This window comes from Suricata suricatta, chromosome 14, assembly GCF_006229205.1.
Source record: "Suricata suricatta isolate VVHF042 chromosome 14, meerkat_22Aug2017_6uvM2_HiC, whole genome shotgun sequence".
Taxonomy (NCBI): Eukaryota; Metazoa; Chordata; class Mammalia; order Carnivora; family Herpestidae; genus Suricata; species Suricata suricatta.
Genome location: NC_043713.1, coordinates 76,706,423 through 76,724,253, shown reverse-complemented (window position 1 = coordinate 76,724,253; position 17,831 = coordinate 76,706,423). Strand labels below are relative to the sequence as shown.

Genomic DNA, 17,831 nt, shown 5'->3' with positions numbered 1-17,831 from the left:
AGCAAGGGAGACTGTTGACGTGAGGCAGCAAGACAAATGCCAAGCCAAACTGGTAGAAATGAGGAGCTCCAGGTGGGACAGAGTGCCCTGGAAATGTTCAGAGTCAAAGAGGAGGGGTCAGTGGGGATGGTTCAGGAGCGGTGAGAGAGGTCCTAAAAACCCTTGGTGAGACTTTTCAGCCATCACCTTGCTCTCTTTTCAGTCATTCGACATCTGTGGCCGTGTGGGTGGAGTTAGGAAAGCCCTGAAGCTTCTATGCACCTCTCAGGTGAGTTGACATCAAACTGGCCCCCACTGAAGACAAAAGAGCCGGGGCTGGAAACAGCCCGCAGCACCTCTGAGTGTATCCAGTGAGGGTCGACAGCCAGGCTTCTCTCCCTCTCCTCCTCCAAACAGAATTATGGAGTCCGGGCCACCGGGCAGCAGTGCACAGAAGCCGGTGATATCTGTGCCATCTGCCAGGCTGAGTTCCGGGAGCCCCTGGTCCTTATGTGTCAGGTGAGCAGAGCTGGGCGCAGCCCCTGGGGACTGGGGCTGGGGGTCCTCTGGGGCCCTGTGCCACGCAGAAGTCCCATGTGCCAGTGCTGTGACCAAACCTCAAGGCTTTGGGATCGGTCCCTGGAAACAGTGGGGTCAAGGCTGGAGTCAGTCAGACCTGGGTTCAGACGTCAGGTCTGCCACGTACGAGGTGGGCGGCCTTGGGCAGGTTACTTCACCTCTCTGAGCCTTGGTTTTGTGAGTCAGGTGTCGACAAGGAAAACTTCGGTGTGGTGTGGTGTCAGAATGTCCCGAGTGAGAGTCCCAGTCCCACTGCGGGCCCTGCGGCAGCGGGGAGGAAATCACTCCATCCTTCGCTTTTCTCATTTATGCAATGGGCATCAGAATACCTACTTCATAGAGGTATCATTAGGAATTAACGAGATCCTCTGTGAAAGAGCTAAATTTGAATTATCCGCCCATAAAAATTGCTCATGTTGTAATTATTATCGTCGTTGTAATTTACTATTACTGTTTGTTCTCATTTCGAGTTGTGGGTCACCAACTCATAGCAACCCATGTTGAACTCCCTAAACGCCCCCTCCCCCTCCTCCTGACATCGGGGACTAAGATGTCAATTCGGCAAGCGTATATGAGTCAAAGCATCCTATTAGGTACTGGAGAGGGGAGGCAGAGGCCACACCAACCCTGTTCCCTCCTCTGGAAGCTCGCGGTCTCCTTGGGGAGACAGACACATACATAAATAACTATGAAACAAGGCAGGCAGTGATAAGTGCTGTGTAAGAGAGATTCATGCAGCTTCCCAGGGGACCAGGACAGAGAGCAATGAGTTCCAGCTCAGGAAGGCGTTCTGCGGGAGGCACAGCCTGGCCGCTGGAAGAAGTGGGGGCACAGATGTCCCCCCCTTCTGTAGCCACCACGACCTACCTTCCGGGGGTTCAAGGAACGGAGGTGAAGGTTTTGGCAAGAGCCGAATTTCTTGTTATTTTGTTGTTTGGGGAAATTAGGAGGGTTTTTTTTTTCCTTTCATTTTATTTATTTTTAAATGGAGAGTATATTGGCATGATTCAGAATTCAAACTGAGGAATTCATGAGTAGGGAGTCACGGGAACTTAAGGCAGCAGTTTGGATCCTGGCACAAAGGGCGTGAGTAGGGAAACTGGACTGACAAAAGCCAGACAAAGTCCGGAGTTCCGTGGTCGGTGATGTATCCACGGGGGGCTTCTTGGCACCACAGTAAAGTGAGACGATGATGGGGGACGGGGACTGAAACTTGGTGGGGAGCTGTACGAGGTCTCTCTACACCATCTCTGCAACTTTTATGCCAGTCTAAAATTATGCCAAAGTTAAACGTTTATTTATTTTATTTTTTTAAGTTTATATATTTATTTTGAGAGGGGTGGGAGAAAAAGAACAAACGGGAGGGGCAGAGAGAGAGAGGAGGAGGGGCAGAGATTGCAAAGTGGGGTTTGTGCTAACTGTAAGAGACTCTTAAACTCAGAGAACAATCTGAGGGTGGATGGTGGGCACTGAGGAGGGCACTTGTTGGGATGAGCACTGGGTGTTGTGTGTAAGTGATGAACCACGGAATCTACCCCAAAAACCAAGAGCCCACTTTACACACTGTATGTTAACCTATTTGACAACAAATTATATTTGTAAAAAGCAGGTTTGTCCTGACAGCAGACAGCCCAGCACAGAGCTTAGACTCCTGAACTGCAAAATCATGACCTGAGACGAAGTCAGACGCTTAACCGACTGAGCCACCCAGGTGTCTTTTTTTAATATTTAATAAAGATACAGCGGGCATCTGAGTGGCTCAGTCGGTTAAGCGTCCAGCTTCGGCTCATGTCATGATCTCCAGGTGTATGAGTTTGAGCCCCACGTCAGACTCTGTGCTGACAGCTCAGAACCTGGAGCTGCTTCGGATTCTGTGTCTCCCTCTCTCTCTGCCCCTCCCCTGCCCACACTCTGTTCCTCTCTTCCTCTCTGTCTCTAAAAGAAACATTAAGAATTTTTTTTAATAAAAAAATAAAGACACAGAAAGGAAAACGGTAACCAGCCTCCTACCCTTCCCCCAGCTCTCCTTTATATCTTTGTAGAGACGCTTTATAGAATTTAAACACACACACACACACACACACACACACACACACGAACATGTCTTTTTCAAAAAGACTTACCCTAGGGTACCTGGATGGCTCAGTCGGTTAAGCATCCGACTCTTGATCTCAGCTCAGGTCTTGATCTCAGGGTTGTGAGTTCAAGCCCCATGTTGAGCTCTGCACTGGACGTGTAGCCTACTTTTAAAACGGAGGGAAAGAAAAGACCTACATTGTAATATAGTCTACCCAAGCTGTGTTCTGCCTCTCTCCTCTTTGACTTGAACCTCTTCAGAGATCAGTCCTTTGCAGATCATCCCATTTCGTGGATGAACCACCCTTTGTTTTCTCTTTCTCCGTATTTACTAGCATGTAAGCTTTTGTTATTACAATGATGGCTGTCCTGAGGGGTCAGAAATGGGGAGGTCTGTGGTACCTCCCTGGGCCCATCGTGTTGATCGAACAAGTTAATTCAAGCATTTAGGACTAGTCCTGGCGTGTGATTGGGGTTCAGCTCACCACTGCTCTTGTTGACACACGTTCTACTTCACACGTGTGTGAGCTCCTGGTAAAATAAATTCCTGGTGGTGGAATTACTAGGTCAGAGGGTGTCCAGTTTTGACTGATTTTGCTAAGTTTCCCTCCATCATGCGTGTATCCATGTACGCTCCCGTGCAGAGCGTGACGTGACCTGTCGCTCCCCTCGCTTACCAGCAGGCCGCGTTATCAAGCCTCTTCCGAGCCTTGCAGATCCATCAGGTGACAAATGCTATCTCAGTGCGGGTTTCATTTGCATTTCCCTAACTACGAGCGCTTTTCTTATGTGATTCAGAGACCATCTGTATAGCCTTCTCCATGGCGATGATGATTTGAATATGATGTCAAGGTGAAAGTCGTACTTCGTCCTTTCTGGCAATCTCTCCCAGACTTCATGTGTTTGTTTCTCTCCCATTCTTCCCCTGGTGCCATGATGTCTTCCCAAAGGTTGATGCAAATTCTTGGGAGAGCCCAGATCTAGGAGCACCGGCCACACGCAGTGGCAGTTGGAGCCCACAGTCCTAGCCACACCAGTCTCTCTGCTGCCATGAGCTGGGCCTGGGAGGCCACTTTCCAGGCAAAAGGACCTCCCTCGTTCATTCCTAAGTGCCTTGAATGAATGAATGAGTCAAGTGCTTCTTCCACAGAGTCTTCCCTGATTCTGTTTCCCTAGACTAGCTGGTGCTCACGGTGGTGTGGTCCAAAGATCCTTGTGTTTTTCCTTCATGGTAGTTATCCTAGTTGTCAGCTAGTCAACTGGGCAACTGGCTGTGTAAGATCTGTCTCCTCTTTGCTCAAGAATAAGCCATTGAGAGTGGTGACCATGTCTTCTGTCTTGTTAGCAGCAGACTCATAGTACTAACTCCGTAAATATTGGATGGATGGGTGGATGGATGGTTGGTTGGGATAGAGATGGATGGGAGCCAGGTGGAGGGGTGGATAGATGAGTACAAAGGTGAGTAGATAGAGGTATAAGTGTGTGGGTGACTGAGTAGGTGGACAAATGGGTAGGTAAACAGGTGGTCGATGGGGCACTGGATGGGTAGATGAATGAATGGATAGATGGATGGATAGTTGGAGATGGATGGATGGATGGATGGATGGATGGGTCAATGGATGGATGAACAGGACAGATGAATGAATGGATGGATGAAGAGCCTGCTAGGTTAAAGGAACATCCTACCTCCCCTTCAAAGAGGCATCAAATTAAGCAGTGTATCGCTCAAACACATGCTCCGCCCACCCACTCCCCCAGCCAATCAGAGCCTGGGAAGCAGATTGTCAGCCTAAGCTAGTCAGGCGGCCACTGAGCATGCCAAGGTTAGAACCCTGTGCAGACAGAATGCCCTTGTCCAGTTAGTCACTCCACAAGTTATGTGGCATGCCTCCTGCCAGGCCGGGGGCTGGCGAGGGGGCAGATCAAGGGAAGGGCATTTTGAACAAAAAGTCAGAAACTTGGCTTATTTAAAGGATTTCTTACCGAAGAGTATGGGTAATGTCAAGGAAAGAGGGCACGAGAACAGCGACTCCTATTGATTTGGGGCTTACAGCTGCCGCCCACTTCTACTAGGCCTTGCCCGTTTCCATCCTTAAAGACACAGACATCTTGTGGGGGAAACGGTGACCCTATGTTACAGAGAAGGAAGTTGGCTCGGCACGGTGAAAGCACAGACTTGCCTGAGACCCCCTGCCCCTCGGCTGCAGAACCAGATTCCAGCCCAGGGCCCCTGATTCCAGAGGCCGGGCACCTTTCCACCAGACGCGGCCTCTCACTCTGAGGTGTCCTCAGGGCTGCATTAGAGGACTAGAGACCTTTTCCCAGAAATTCCTAGGAGCCTGCTGTGCCCTGCACAGCTCAGCCTGTGCACGTGACATCCAGGGGACAGAGGGACAGCTGAGCTGGGGTCGGACTTAGCACCTGTGCGGCCCCCTCCCTCCGGATATTTCCGCAGCAGGTACTTCCCAAGCACCGACAGCATCCCAGCACTAACTTTGCAACCCTGAGCAACACATGTCACGTCACTGACCCTCCATGTCCTCTGTCACCCAGGAATGAAAACGCTTGCCCTGGGCAGCTTCCAGGCTTTTCAGTACAGTCAAATGAGGTGGCACGTGTGTCTGTGTGTGGGTTCTGAAAAGCATAGCGTCTCACGCCGATAGTTAGTGTGCATGTTTAGCTCTCAATCTGGACAAAGCCGGCTGGGTTTGTGTGGTTAAGGAGGGTCTGTGGGGGCGCCTGGGTGGCTCAGTTGGTTCAGCGTCCGACTCTTGGTTTTGGCTCCGGTCATGATCTCGCGGTTCATGATTTCGAAACTCTGCGTCTGGCTCTGTGCTGATGGCGTGGATCCTGCGTGGGATTCTCTCTCTCCCTCTCTCTCTGCGCCTCCCCCACCTCTCAAAAAAAACCTTTAAAAAAGAGGATCTGTAGTTAGGGTGGTGTGTGTCTGTGTCTGTGTGTGTGTCTGTGTGAGAGAGAGAGAGGGAGAGACCCTTGTCTGGTAGTAACCCTGCTTCGTCATGTCCTTTCTCACGAGTACTACACACACCCCTTCCCACATTCTCCGTGTGTGACCAGTATACGTCATAGAGCGGAGTGGGCACAAGTGTCTGCCGTGGAGTCACAGACCTCTTGTGTCAATTATCCGTTGCTGCCTAACCAGCTACCCAAAAACTTCACAGCTTAATGCAACAAGCATCTATCATCTCGTGGTCTCCCCATCAGGAATCCAGGCACAGCAAAGCGGGGTCCCCTGCTTCAGAGTCTCTCCCAGGCTGCATTTAAGATGCCAGCCAGGGTCACGGGCATCCTGGGCTCCCCTGGGGAAGGATCGGCCTCCGGGCTCAGAGTCACGCGGTGGTGGTGGCTCAGTTCGGTTCGTTGTGGGCTGTGCGGCCAGGGGCCTCGGTTCCTCGCTGGCAGCTACCCTGGCTCCCTCGTGTCACTGGCTTCGTCTGAGCGAGCAAGCGAGAAGCACGAGCTAGAATGCAGGCGAGATGGAAGGCACAGTCTTCCGGAACCTAATCTCAGAAGTGACAGCCCGTCATCTGTACTGTATTCTGTGGGTCCGAAGCGACACTAAATACAGCTGCCCCCCCAAGGAGAGGGAACTGACCACACAGGTGTGAATCCAGGGGGAGAAGATCACTGGGGATCATAATAGAAGTCAGCCTACCACATCCCTGGAAGTTCAGGTCCAGCCTCACTGCCTAGCAGCTTTGTGCCCTTGGGCTGGTGGCGCTCCCTCTCTGAGTCTCACTGGGCTGTGAGCTGTCCTGAGACAGTACGTAAAGGACATCAGCAGTGCCCAGCACAGCATCTGTGCTCAGTGAGGGACGGGGCCCGGGATCGTCACGTGTGCTCCTCCCCTGAATACATCCACCTAGATGTGGCCTAGCGGCTTCCTTTTTTCCACAGCTCACGCTGATCACCAAGTGCTGGGCTAAGAGATGCCCCTCTCCCATCGAGAGCCTCCTCTGTCACGTGGAGGTTAGCGGCTGTGGTTCTGGGCACTCTCGCCCCATGCCCTCACTCTACCCACCTGCTCTGAGTCTTGGAGCGGGACTTGGGAAGTCTGGATGGAACTCAGGAGGAGGGAAGGGTGGCCCATCCGGCCCCAAGGGCTCCAACAGTAAATGACCCGGCGCCACCTGCCTTCCCCACTGACCATAAACTCACCCAATCCCACACTGCTCGGCCCAGAAGGAGCCCCTTCCCCTCCCTCTGCAGGGCCTCACCCTTCTCTCCAGATGCTGGAAGCAGGCCCACAGTTATGACCTCCTCCAGCTAGTTCCCTGGGTTAACATGTGTCCTTTGCACCTCTTTATCTGGCACTAGAATCCGTCCTGCCTGATTCCTTGAGGGGGAGACTGGGGGCTCCTGGAGGGCAGGGACCAGGTCTTCACCATCCTGCTATCCCCAGAATCTTCCACGTGACCTTCCTGGGAAGGCACTCCTTGGTCAGCTGCATTTCCAGAGTCCCTGCTCTGCGTCGGCGTTAGGGCTGGGCAGTGGGAACACAGCAGCGGTTGCTGCCCTCATGAAATTTACCACCCACAGGGCAGGGCAAACGGTAAATGAGCAGGTTAGAAGAGTGGTTCTCAAAGTGGGGCCCAGGGAACCCCTGGTGTTCCCTTTCATTTTCTTGTGTTTTCGGTAGAACTTGGCTTCCATGTCTAATATACTAAACATAAACCAATTTGACCCGCCCTGTACAGAAGCTCTTTGAGATCCCCAGTGATTTATAAGACTGTTACAGGGGTATTGAGACCAAAACGTTTGAGAACCGCAGAATGAGACATGTGAGAGCCTCAGTGAATGTTTTTTGAACGAAGGAATGAAGAGCTGCTCGTTTCCTGTTCACCTGACTCAAGTCTTGAGCTCCGCGTGAACGGGGACCGTATCGCTTTGTTCTGTGTGAGGCCTCCTTTTTCTGCGGGAACACGGAGAAGTCTCACTCGGTCGCTGAGCAGACCTGCCCCAAGCATCTGCCAGCCACACGCTCAGAGCCATGTTGGGAGCGCGGCCCCCGGCCCCTCCGGAAGCCCCTTAATCCAGTGAACAAGACAGAGGAGTTGGCAGATCACTCTGGCGGCACGCGTGATGCCGTGAGAGGGACCTGGAAGGGAGGACACAGGGCTCAGATGTACAGGAGACATGGTGAAGGGATGGAGGGCAGGGGACGTCCCCCGGGGGAGGCGGGATTGCCTGGGCCGAGTCTTCTGCAAGAAGTAGGTGTCCACCAGCCGATGGGGGGCGGGGGGCGTCCCAGACGGACATTACAGCCCGCCCAGAGGCTTAGCCGTAGGAACAAACTGTATTGCTAGTCATCTCGTTTGTCCGCAACATTGGCTCCCCGGGGCTGGGGGTGGTGGCGATGAGGACGAAGGAGGTAAGGCACCGTTAGGGGGGTCCTTGCGTGCCCTGGGTGGGCGTCTAGAGAAGCTGCTGGACCTGCTGACCCCTAGGTCCCGCCCCTCTGACCATGTGGACAGTCCAGGCACAGCCTTCAAGGCTCTATGTGGCCTACTCACCTCCCACCACCCACTCCCCTGCACTCTTCTGCTGGGCCTCAGTGCCTTCCCACCTCAGAAGCTTTGCACAGCTGTTTCCTTCACCTGGAACGTTCTATCCCTACGCCCTCTCTTCACCCAGTCAACTCCCAAACATCCTTCAGATCCTTAACATGAGTGTGCCTGCCTCCAGGAAGCCTTCCTGGGCTTCCGCCTGGATCAGACCGGTCCCCATTGCATAGAGCATCATGGAGCTTTCCTTTAGAGCACTGTTTACAATTAAACCCCTAGGAGTGCTAGGTGCTGGGAATGGGTTTACAAGAAGCTTAAGCCTGGCACGGAGAGACAGATAATAAACAATAAACAGTTATAATGTAGGAACAACTATTACCGTGTAATAGCCAACACTTATAGAACACTTACTATTTATTAGGCATTGTCCTAAGTGATGTTTTTTTTTAAGTTTATTTATTTTAAGAGAGAGAGCAAGTGGGGGAGGGGCCAGGGGGAGAATCCCAAGCAGTCTCCTCACTGTCAGCGCAGAGCCTGACCCGGGGCTCCATGTAGAGCAAACTCACAGACCATGAAATCATGACCCAACCTGAGATCAAGAGTTAGCTGCTCAACCAACTGAGCTACCCAGGCACCCCTTAAGTGCCTTTTTAATTTAAAATTTTTTAATGGTTATTTCTGAGAGAGAGCAAGCACATGCATGAGCTGGGGAGGGGTAGAGAGCGTGACGGACAGAGATCTGCGGGGAGCTCTGCACTGACAGGAGGGAGCCTGACGCGGGGCTCGAACTCGTGAACCAGGAGATCATGACCTGAGCTGAAGGCAGATGCTTAACCAACTGAGCCACTTAGATGCCCCTAATTTAAAACTTTTTCACTTTTTAAGAAACACTGTATCCAGATTTTCATATTATCATTTTATTTTATTTTATTTTATTTTAAATGTGTATTTATTATTGAGACAGAAACAGAGCATGAGTAGTAGAGGGGCAGAGAGAGAGGGAGACACAGAATCAGAAGCAGGCTCCAGGCTCTGAGCTGTCAGCACAGAGCCCAATGCAGGGCTCGAAACCACAAACCATGAGATCATGACCTGAGCCGAAGTCCGACGCTCAACCAACTGAGCCACCCAGGTGCCCTTCATATTATCATTTTAAATTACCAACTTTATTTTGAAAGATTTCAGATCTAGAGAGCTGAAGGACAGTAGAATGAAGAACCTTTTAGCCTACATATAGATTCACTAATAATTAACATTTTACCACATTTGCCTTGATGTAAATTTTTTCTCCTTAACCAGTCGAGAATAATTTGGTGACGTTTTGATTCCTCATCCCAAAATAGTTCAGTGATCATCCTTGAAGAGCAAGGACATTCTTTCCCATAACTAATTCCACCATCACACCCAGGAGATTTAAAATTGACATAAAACATTATCTAACATATAGTATAATTTCAGATTTCTTCAGTTGTCCTCAAAATATCCTGCATAGCGACGGTTCACCCCTCACCCAAGCTCCATTTGAGATGTGTGTACTGTCTTCAGTTGTCATGAGCATTTTTAATGTTAATCAGTCTTCCTATGAGTGGACTACTATTATGCCCATTTTACAGACAAGGAAACTGAAGCATTGGGAGGCGAAGTCATTTGTCCAAGTTATATGGCCAGAAGGTGCTGGAACTCATTCATGTTTCCAGTCTCCCTGCCTTTCTGTTAATGCCTGAACTCTGTTCTCACCCATGGCTAAAGGGATCTTTTCAAAATGCAAATCCTGGGACACCTGGCCGGCTCAATCAGGGGAGTTTAGGACTCTTGGTCAGGGTTGTGGATTTGAACCCCACATTGGGTGGAAATTACATAAGAATAAAATCTTACACACACAAAAAAGTAAATCCTGTTTAGGTCACTCTTCTGTTCAAAGCCCTAAGCATGGCTCCCTCTTTCTCTCTGAATAAAAGCCAAAGGCCTCCTGATGCCCAGAGAGCCAGCCCTGTACATTCTCCATACCCCCGTCCCATAGCCTCTCTGACCTCTTCTCTGCCTCCCAACCCTCCACTCCCAGGCTCAGCAGCACAGCAGGCACTCCTGCCTCAGGACCTTTGCACATGCCATTTCCTCTGCCATTTCCTCTCCAGCCGAGCTCTTTTCCCAGAGATCCTCAGGGCTCAGTCTTCCCCTTCCCTCAGGTCTTACCCGCATGGGTATTCCGGGAGGTTGGCTTGCCCCCCACGCCGAACACAGCAGCCCTCCTACGCGCTCTCTGTCGCCCACTCCCGGCCTCTTGGTCTCGGCCATGATCGCAGCCTACTCTACATTCCGGGGTGTCCTTTGGCCCGTTGCCTCCCTGACTACAGTGCAAACTCCACGGGGGCAGGAGTGGTCTGTTTTGCTCCCTGCTGAGTTGCCCGCTCCAAGGACCGGGGCAGGCACGGCGTGGACGCTCGGTGACGGGCCCCGGGCTATACCGATTGCTGTCCCCGCAGCACGTGTTCTGTGAGGAGTGCCTCTGCCTCTGGCTGGACCGGGAGCGCACCTGCCCGCTCTGCCGCTCCGTTGCCGTGGATACGCTGCGCGGCTGGAAGGACGGGGCCACTTCGGCACACTTCCAAGTGTATTAGGGCCGGAGGCTGAGGCCGAAGCTGCCGGAGAGCCAGCGTCATCGGTCCGGCTCTGGGACCTCCTGGAAAACAGGCCTCAAGCTCTGAGGAGCCTGCCTGCTGCCTTTCCCCACCTCTCCCCGCAGAGCCAGGCCCCTGTGCCCCCGCCCTTCACCTTCCTCTCCTGTGGCTTAGTGCGGGCCCTCTCCCCCTTCAACCCTCCTGACTCAGACCTGGCCTCCTCCCAGGGGGGGGGTCTCCTGCCCCCTCCACATGAAGGAACCAGGACAGACAAGTCCTGCCTGTTGTTATTTTAACTCACGGTGTCCTAATACCGGATGCTGCCCGCTGGGAGGGGCCTGGAGATCCCTGCTTCCCCTTCCCCCCACGTGGCTCAGGTCTGCAGATAAGAATCCCTGTGGAGCGTTTCCCAAATACGGATGCCGCGCCCCACCTTATACTCCAATAGTGTACCAAGCCCTTCATGCCTGCGAGCTAAGCATCTGCTTGGATGACCTCTTGTAATCCTCCCAACAGCCCTGGGAGGGGGAGGTACTGGCGTTTCCTCTGTTTTACAGATGAGGAAACTGAGGCACAGAGCTCTAGGTGGCAACTTTCCCAGGGTCACCCAGCTAGCAATGGCGGACTGAGTTTCCAACCAGGCCCATCTGGCTTCAGAGCCCAGGCTGTCACCCACCATGCTCAGCCGCTCAGCACTGCAGGCGTGGGGCCCAGCAGACATGGACTTCTGTGTTTTGTGTGTGTGTGTTTTAAGGCACCAGAGCTGATTTTGATGCCCATCAGCGGCCCAGGTGCATGGCCCATTTGATCTGGGCCCCACCGAGGATGCCAATGGCGGGCACTGGCTCTAGAAATCTAGCTGTGGCCAAGTTCATAGAAAGAGTTGGTCTTTAAAATTGCTAATTCGCTGGGCTCCGACTGGGGTGTTCAGTCACATTTGGGAGTCAAGAATGGCCAGCTTTGGTCCCGATGCAGACATCTCTGGGCCTCTCCACCTGTCTTCATCTCTCTCCTCCTCCTGTTCTTGTCTCGTCCTGCATTTAAGTCTCCGCTCGTCGACCGCTCCCGTGCCAACCATTGCCTTCTCCCCCGGCAGCCTTGAGAGCAAAATGGATGATCTGTGTTACAGATTTTTCCACAAGCCAGGGTGGTGGCATGGGGCACTGCAGCACTCAGTGCTTCTGGAATCTCTATCCCAGAGCTACTCATCTCTGTAAGATGATGGCTTCTCCACCTGAGAGACCCTCCCTGCTTTGAATCTGGAAGGAGACGGCACAGGCGATCACTTAGAAGCTACTGGAATCCCGCCTGCCCTACCCCCCTCCCCACTCTGTTCACTCACCGTCAGCCTCAGCACAATGAGCTGGTGCCAGTGGCGTTAGGGAGAAATCAGTCTCATGGCTCGTGAGCAGGTTAGTAACAGAGCCCCGGCAGAAATGCTGGAGACTTCTCTGCCACCTGGCTCTCAGCCAGTCACAACAAGCCCACCCCACCCCTCAGAGCTTCAGGACATTTGCCCCCGCGCTATCAAGCCAGGACCTTTTCCTGCGCCTGACATCCCTGGCTCTTTCCTGGTTCCCAGCAAGACGTCCCTTCCAGGGCAGCGTGGCATCTTTCAAGCTCTGTTACTATGGCGATGGCTGCACTGTTACAATCCCACTTGCCTGGATAATCAAGTCGGAAGGGGAAGCGGAGGGAAGTCGGGCTGGGGGGTGGGGATGCGGCTGCTCTGCTCCCCCTGCCTTGAGGAAGAGCCAAAGGGAAGCAACAGGAGCTCCTGCCACTGGCTTTTATCAGAAAGACCCTCCTGGCCGCAGATGCCATCAAAGAGACACAAGAAATTGGAGCTGGAGAAGGTTTATTAACGTGCCAGCTTGTGACCGGGCAGGCAGAGCAGAATCCTGATTCCAAACTCCGCATGGCTTTGGGAAATCACTTCTCCCCCCCATAGCCGCCTCAGGAGGAAGAAACCTCGTGCGCTTTCTGCTGGCCCGAGGACACTAACGATGTAGGACACTGGTGGAGGTGCCAGTGGTTTTGTCAGTTACACTCATGCCACCGAAAGTAAGAAAGAAAGCCCCACACATCTCTGAATATTATCCTCCAAATAATGAGCCGTGTCTCTGACGTTATACATAATGTCACTTGTGGGGGATTTCAGCGACAGGTGGAATGACTTCATTTAGGATTTTACTTCTTCATTCCCTACCCTGGGGAAAAGTCCTGTTCTGGAGGTTTGGTTTTGTTTTTAATTTTTTTTAACATCTATTCATTATTGAGAGACAGCAAGCAAGAGCAGGACAGAGAGAGAGAGACACAGAATCCGAAGCAGACTCCAGGCTCTGAGCAGTCAGCACAGAGCCCCACACAGGGCTCGAACCCACAAACCGTGAGATCATGACCTGAGCCAAAGCCGGACGCTCAACCGACTGAGCCACCCAGGCGCCCCTGGAGGTTTTCTTTTGAATGGGAGGATCTAACCTCTGCCCAAAGGAGAAACAACAGCCAGTGGGGAGTTTTCCAAACATCAGGCTGCATATGTTTCCCCGCCACGGGGTAAAAGCAGCCAAGAGTCATTAAGAAGAACGGCTCCGTTCTCCATGGCCCATCCTGGCTCTGCACTCGTTTGTTAGAAGCAGGATTAATCGAGTAGCGGGTGGGGGTATCCTGCTCTTAATATTTTATGACTCACTGACTCAGGCTTCTGACACTCTTGGAAATGGCCCTCTTAATGTAAAAGATCTTGAGCATAATAAATGTGAGACTAAGAAGGCAAGCTTTGGACCTGGATGTAACAAGTTCATTACCTTCATAACTGGAGAACACTTGGAGACACCAGGCAGCTAAGACTTTGGGTTGGAAAGAAGAAATGTAAATAAAGCGAGTCCCAGAATCTCTTAGTAATTTTGCTCTGGGCGGAACAGAGCCACCTTCAGTGTTTTTAACGTCCCCTTTAGTTCCCTTCTTCTGCCAATAAATATCATCTGTCGATGAAACAGGTTCGTGGTCTTGAGTCTCCCATTTGCCTCTCGAACCCAGGTGGAACCATTTTGCAGAGAAACACGACGTAATTCATGCAGTGCGGTGGCGGGGGGGTTGTCTGGTGTTGGTTTTCCCCCAAAGCAGATCCCTTGAGGTGCACATGACTTATTACAGAAGCGCTCCTGGGAGAAACCAGTAAGGGCAGGGGAAGAAACCAAACGAGAAGGTGGCTGTCAGAAGTCCCAGCTCAGGGTGGTCCCACGGAGTTCTAGAGAATTCAGCTACATTTCGGAGATTATCCAACCCTGAGGGTTTTTTCTGGCACACTGGCAATCCTTGGCTATGGGTTGTTGGCGGGGGTGCCTTTCAGGTACTTAGGCTCTCCACTGAGGAGACCTCAAGCCCCTGAAGGTGTCCGTCCGGTGTCACAGAGGACACAAAGGTGCAGGATGGGACACAGGACTGGTAGAAGGGGTCAGAAAGGATCTGGGCAGGGCACCTGGCCCACCACCGTGGTCAACCAGAGGATGGACCCAGAACATATGAGCTGATGATTCAAGAAGTGCCGGGTCGTGATGGATATTTAAAATGTAAATTAACAGCTTAACTGACTGAGCTATGCAGGCACCCTGTAAATTAATAGCATTAGGTGACAATTCATGCTTCTCAGGACATTATGAAACCAGTCACAAAACATCGTCAGGCAGACCTTTTTGGCTGCTGCAATCATTTGAAAAACAACCCAACTATGCCTTAAATAAGAGGCTTTAGTTGGTGCATGTAACCATATGGGCCTCAGGTACAGCTGGATTCAAGGGCTTCAGGGATATTAGAATCCTGTCTTTTCATCCTTGGATTCCGTTTTCCTCTGAGAGTTTGATTTTCAGACAGATCCCATGTGGCAGTAAGACGGCCTCCAGAAGCTACGTGTATGTGTTGTATACATATATGCATATGTCCCACCAGCATAACAACCCCAGCAAAGAGCTCCTGCTTCCCCAAAGCCGGAATCCTGAGGTTGACTTGTTCATTTGTCCCCAAGCCAATCCCTTTAGCCTTTGGGACTTGGGACACTGCTGGCCAGACCTGCATTGGGTGTTGAGCCCTAGCTGTGGGGGCACAGGTGGGTGGGAAGACGGGGTCTACTCCTCTGCGTCACATGGCTTGAGAGTGGGGAGGGGTGGGTCCCCCAGGGGAAATGAAAGCATCTGTAATCTGCAAAAATAGCCTGTCCTCAAGCCCCCATTCTTAGGATGAGACCAGAGCCTGATTGCTCAGATCATCTTAGACCAGGTAGATGTAGGTGGAAGTAACCCAGAGAGGCCCATCTGCCCCTAGAAAGGGACATCCGTCTGCACAGCCATTAGCTTGTCTGCGTGGTGCCACTGATCTTGAACCACCAGGCAGGTTCCCTCAACGTTTTGTCCAACCCAAGGGTGCTGTTTGGGCCAGCCCTCCCCCGGGGAGTTCTCAGAAACACAGCAGAGAAGGGAGAGGCGTGGCCTTCTGCCCCAGGGAAGGTTGGGGTGCACAGCCAGATCTGCCAATAATCTTTGGGGACCAAATTTTTTAATAGTTTATTGTCAAGTTGGTTGCCATATAACACCCAGTGCTCTTCCCCACAAGTGCCCTCCTCCATCCCCAACACCCCTCTTCCTCCTTCCCCCTCCCCCTTCAGCCCTCAGTTTGTTTTCAATATTCAAGAGTCTCATGATTTGCCTCCCTCCCTCTCCCTGTTTTCCCCCCTTCCTCTCCCCCATGGGGACCAAACTTTCAAAAGGAAATGAAAACGCAAAGGACTTTGGCTGGAAGTGCACAAACAGTTTTTTAATAAAGTCATTACAAATATGTACAAAGCGTCTCCAAGGTATGAAATTCCTCTTACAAAAGAGCACAACAAATCAGAAAGGTTAGAGCCCAGAACGGAATGCTCCCAAGCGAATTGCCTCTCTGGCTGTGCCCGAGGCCTCACTGAGGTTCCACGTGCCCCCATGACCATCCCTGCCACGCGCACACACACCGCTCCTGGGCACTTGCGGGGAGGAACTTAAGGGCTCAGGCAGGGGGGGTGAGAAAAGCATCCCGTGTCCCAGGAAGTCAGCTGAACAGGCCCCGTTCGCCAATGAGATGTTTCTCCCAGGGACCTATAGATACTAAGGACAGAAAAGGCAGGGAACAAATACACAAAGCCCCCAACTCAACCATCGAGCCTGGCCTGGAGCATCTCCAAATGCAACACTCCTCACAGTGGCCCTCAGTCAGTCTCCCTTGCTCCTTGCTGGACCCCAGGCTCTGCTTGTCCTTGAACTCATAAGGCCAGTGCAGGAGGGAATCCAGTGTGCAGGGTGATTAGCTCATGGGCTTGTGGGGGGCAGAGGGGGTTCCACACAGACCTGAGTCCAGATCTGGGCTCGGCCGCCTCACTCTTTGTGTCTGGCCTTGGGCTAAGTTGCAAAACTTCCCTGAGTCTCAGCTTCCTCAACTGTAAAATGGGAATCGTAACTACTATCTCCCAGGGTGGGTGTGAGGAATAACCGAGGGGAAACATGTGAAGCACCCAGGGCGGTGCTCAGGGTGGCGAGCGTGCTTTCATTACCGTGTGAAGCAGCAAGAACCAGGTTTTCATCCTGGGGTGAGTTAAGATCACAGGCTTCATGATAGTATGATGCTCAGCAAATACAAATACTATAGACCAATCTGCCAGCAAGGCCTGCGGTCACAGGGCTGACCTGACAAATCTAACTGAACCAGACTGGAAGGGGGCAGGGAATATTGTCTGGCTCCAAGCAGGGCTGCCCCTCCACCCTCCACACCTAAGTTTCTTCCCAGATCAGATTCTACAACCTGGCACGTTGCAGATACTCGACAAGTAGGTATCGAATGAACAAATTAATATTTTTAAAAGAACCTTTTGGTTTGAGCTTTAAAATGATACTTTTGACATCAGCACCCTCCATCTGCTCCTAAGGGACACCAGAGTGTCTAGCCTTTCCCCCCTTCGCCTTCCAAGCAGCTTCTGACTCTGTGATTGGCCCAGCTGACTTAAGGGAAGATTCAGAAAAAGAACTGGTGTCGACAGAGAGGAACAAAACCTGTGTTCCGGTCACTGCAGCTTCTGACACCAGGTGGACACTCAAAACGCCCACAGTGGCAAACCAGTGTCCCCAAAAGATACTTGTGCGGGATCAGAAGAAGACTCTCGAAATTTCCCAACTAAGGGAAGTGATATTTTATCACTGTCAGAAACATGATAATAGTACGTGAGATCAGCTACATAAATTATGAAACCAAAGTCACAGCTCCATCGTTCTGTGACAGTATTGTTTAAGTCACCATTTTCTCGTTAAGATAGAAAAGAATTTCTTAAATGAGACACTGGAAGAAGTGGAAAAGAAGTCTCCAGTATCTCAGTGAAAGGGGGGGCGGGGGAGACTGGGTTCCAGGGGATGCTCATGAACTAGGACCATGGACAGCGGCTAGAGAGACAACGGGGCTTCCCCCCCCCAGAAACCTGTTACTCAGGCTGCATCTCTGCCAGAAGGAACGTGAAGTGGAACCCTAAATGTGAAATTGGGAAACGAGATCGCATCTGCTTATGGGTGCTGGGGTCAGGGAGAGAAGCTTCCAGAAGGGAATGGATCTCATTTGGAATGGGAATGTTGAAGTCCCAGGAGGCTGCAATCCCTTTGGCTCCTGGACCCCCCACCCTCTGAGAGCAAACCAACACCATCAGGAAGGAGGCCTTTCTGTTTGCCCCTCACCTCATTATGCAGCAACTACCTAAACGATGATCTCAGAGCCCTCCCTCTGCTTTGCACGGACACACATACGCGCGTGCGCGCACACACATACACACACATACACACACACTGCTGTCTGCTGAAACCCGATATGAGGTCTTTTTTAAAATTTATTTCAAAGCCTCCCTCCCTCTCCCTCTCTTCACAGACGCTCTGCAGTGAAGCTAATCAAAATCAATGACTCCTTGGCAGCCGGAGAAAAGCGGGGGAGAGAGGGAGGGATGGTGCCAGCACTTTGCACACTGTGGAAATATTTTTTAAAAAAAATCCAC

The 17,831-nt window shown here is 51.8% G+C and overlaps 1 protein-coding gene across 1 annotated transcript in view; it reads left to right on the top strand.

The window, feature by feature from the left end:
- Positions 1 to 13,087, top strand: part of RNFT2 (ring finger protein, transmembrane 2) — a 62,526-nt gene extending 49,439 nt beyond the window's left edge. Inside the window, exons 9-11 of the mRNA XM_029922823.1 lie at positions 203 to 268; positions 397 to 498; positions 10,643 to 13,087. Of these exons, the coding sequence (XP_029778683.1) occupies positions 203 to 268; positions 397 to 498; positions 10,643 to 10,777 (303 nt within the window). The 3' untranslated portion in view covers positions 10,778 to 13,087. The remainder of the gene's footprint in view (positions 1 to 202; positions 269 to 396; positions 499 to 10,642) is intronic.
- The last annotated feature ends 4,744 nt before the right edge of the window (positions 13,088 to 17,831 follow it).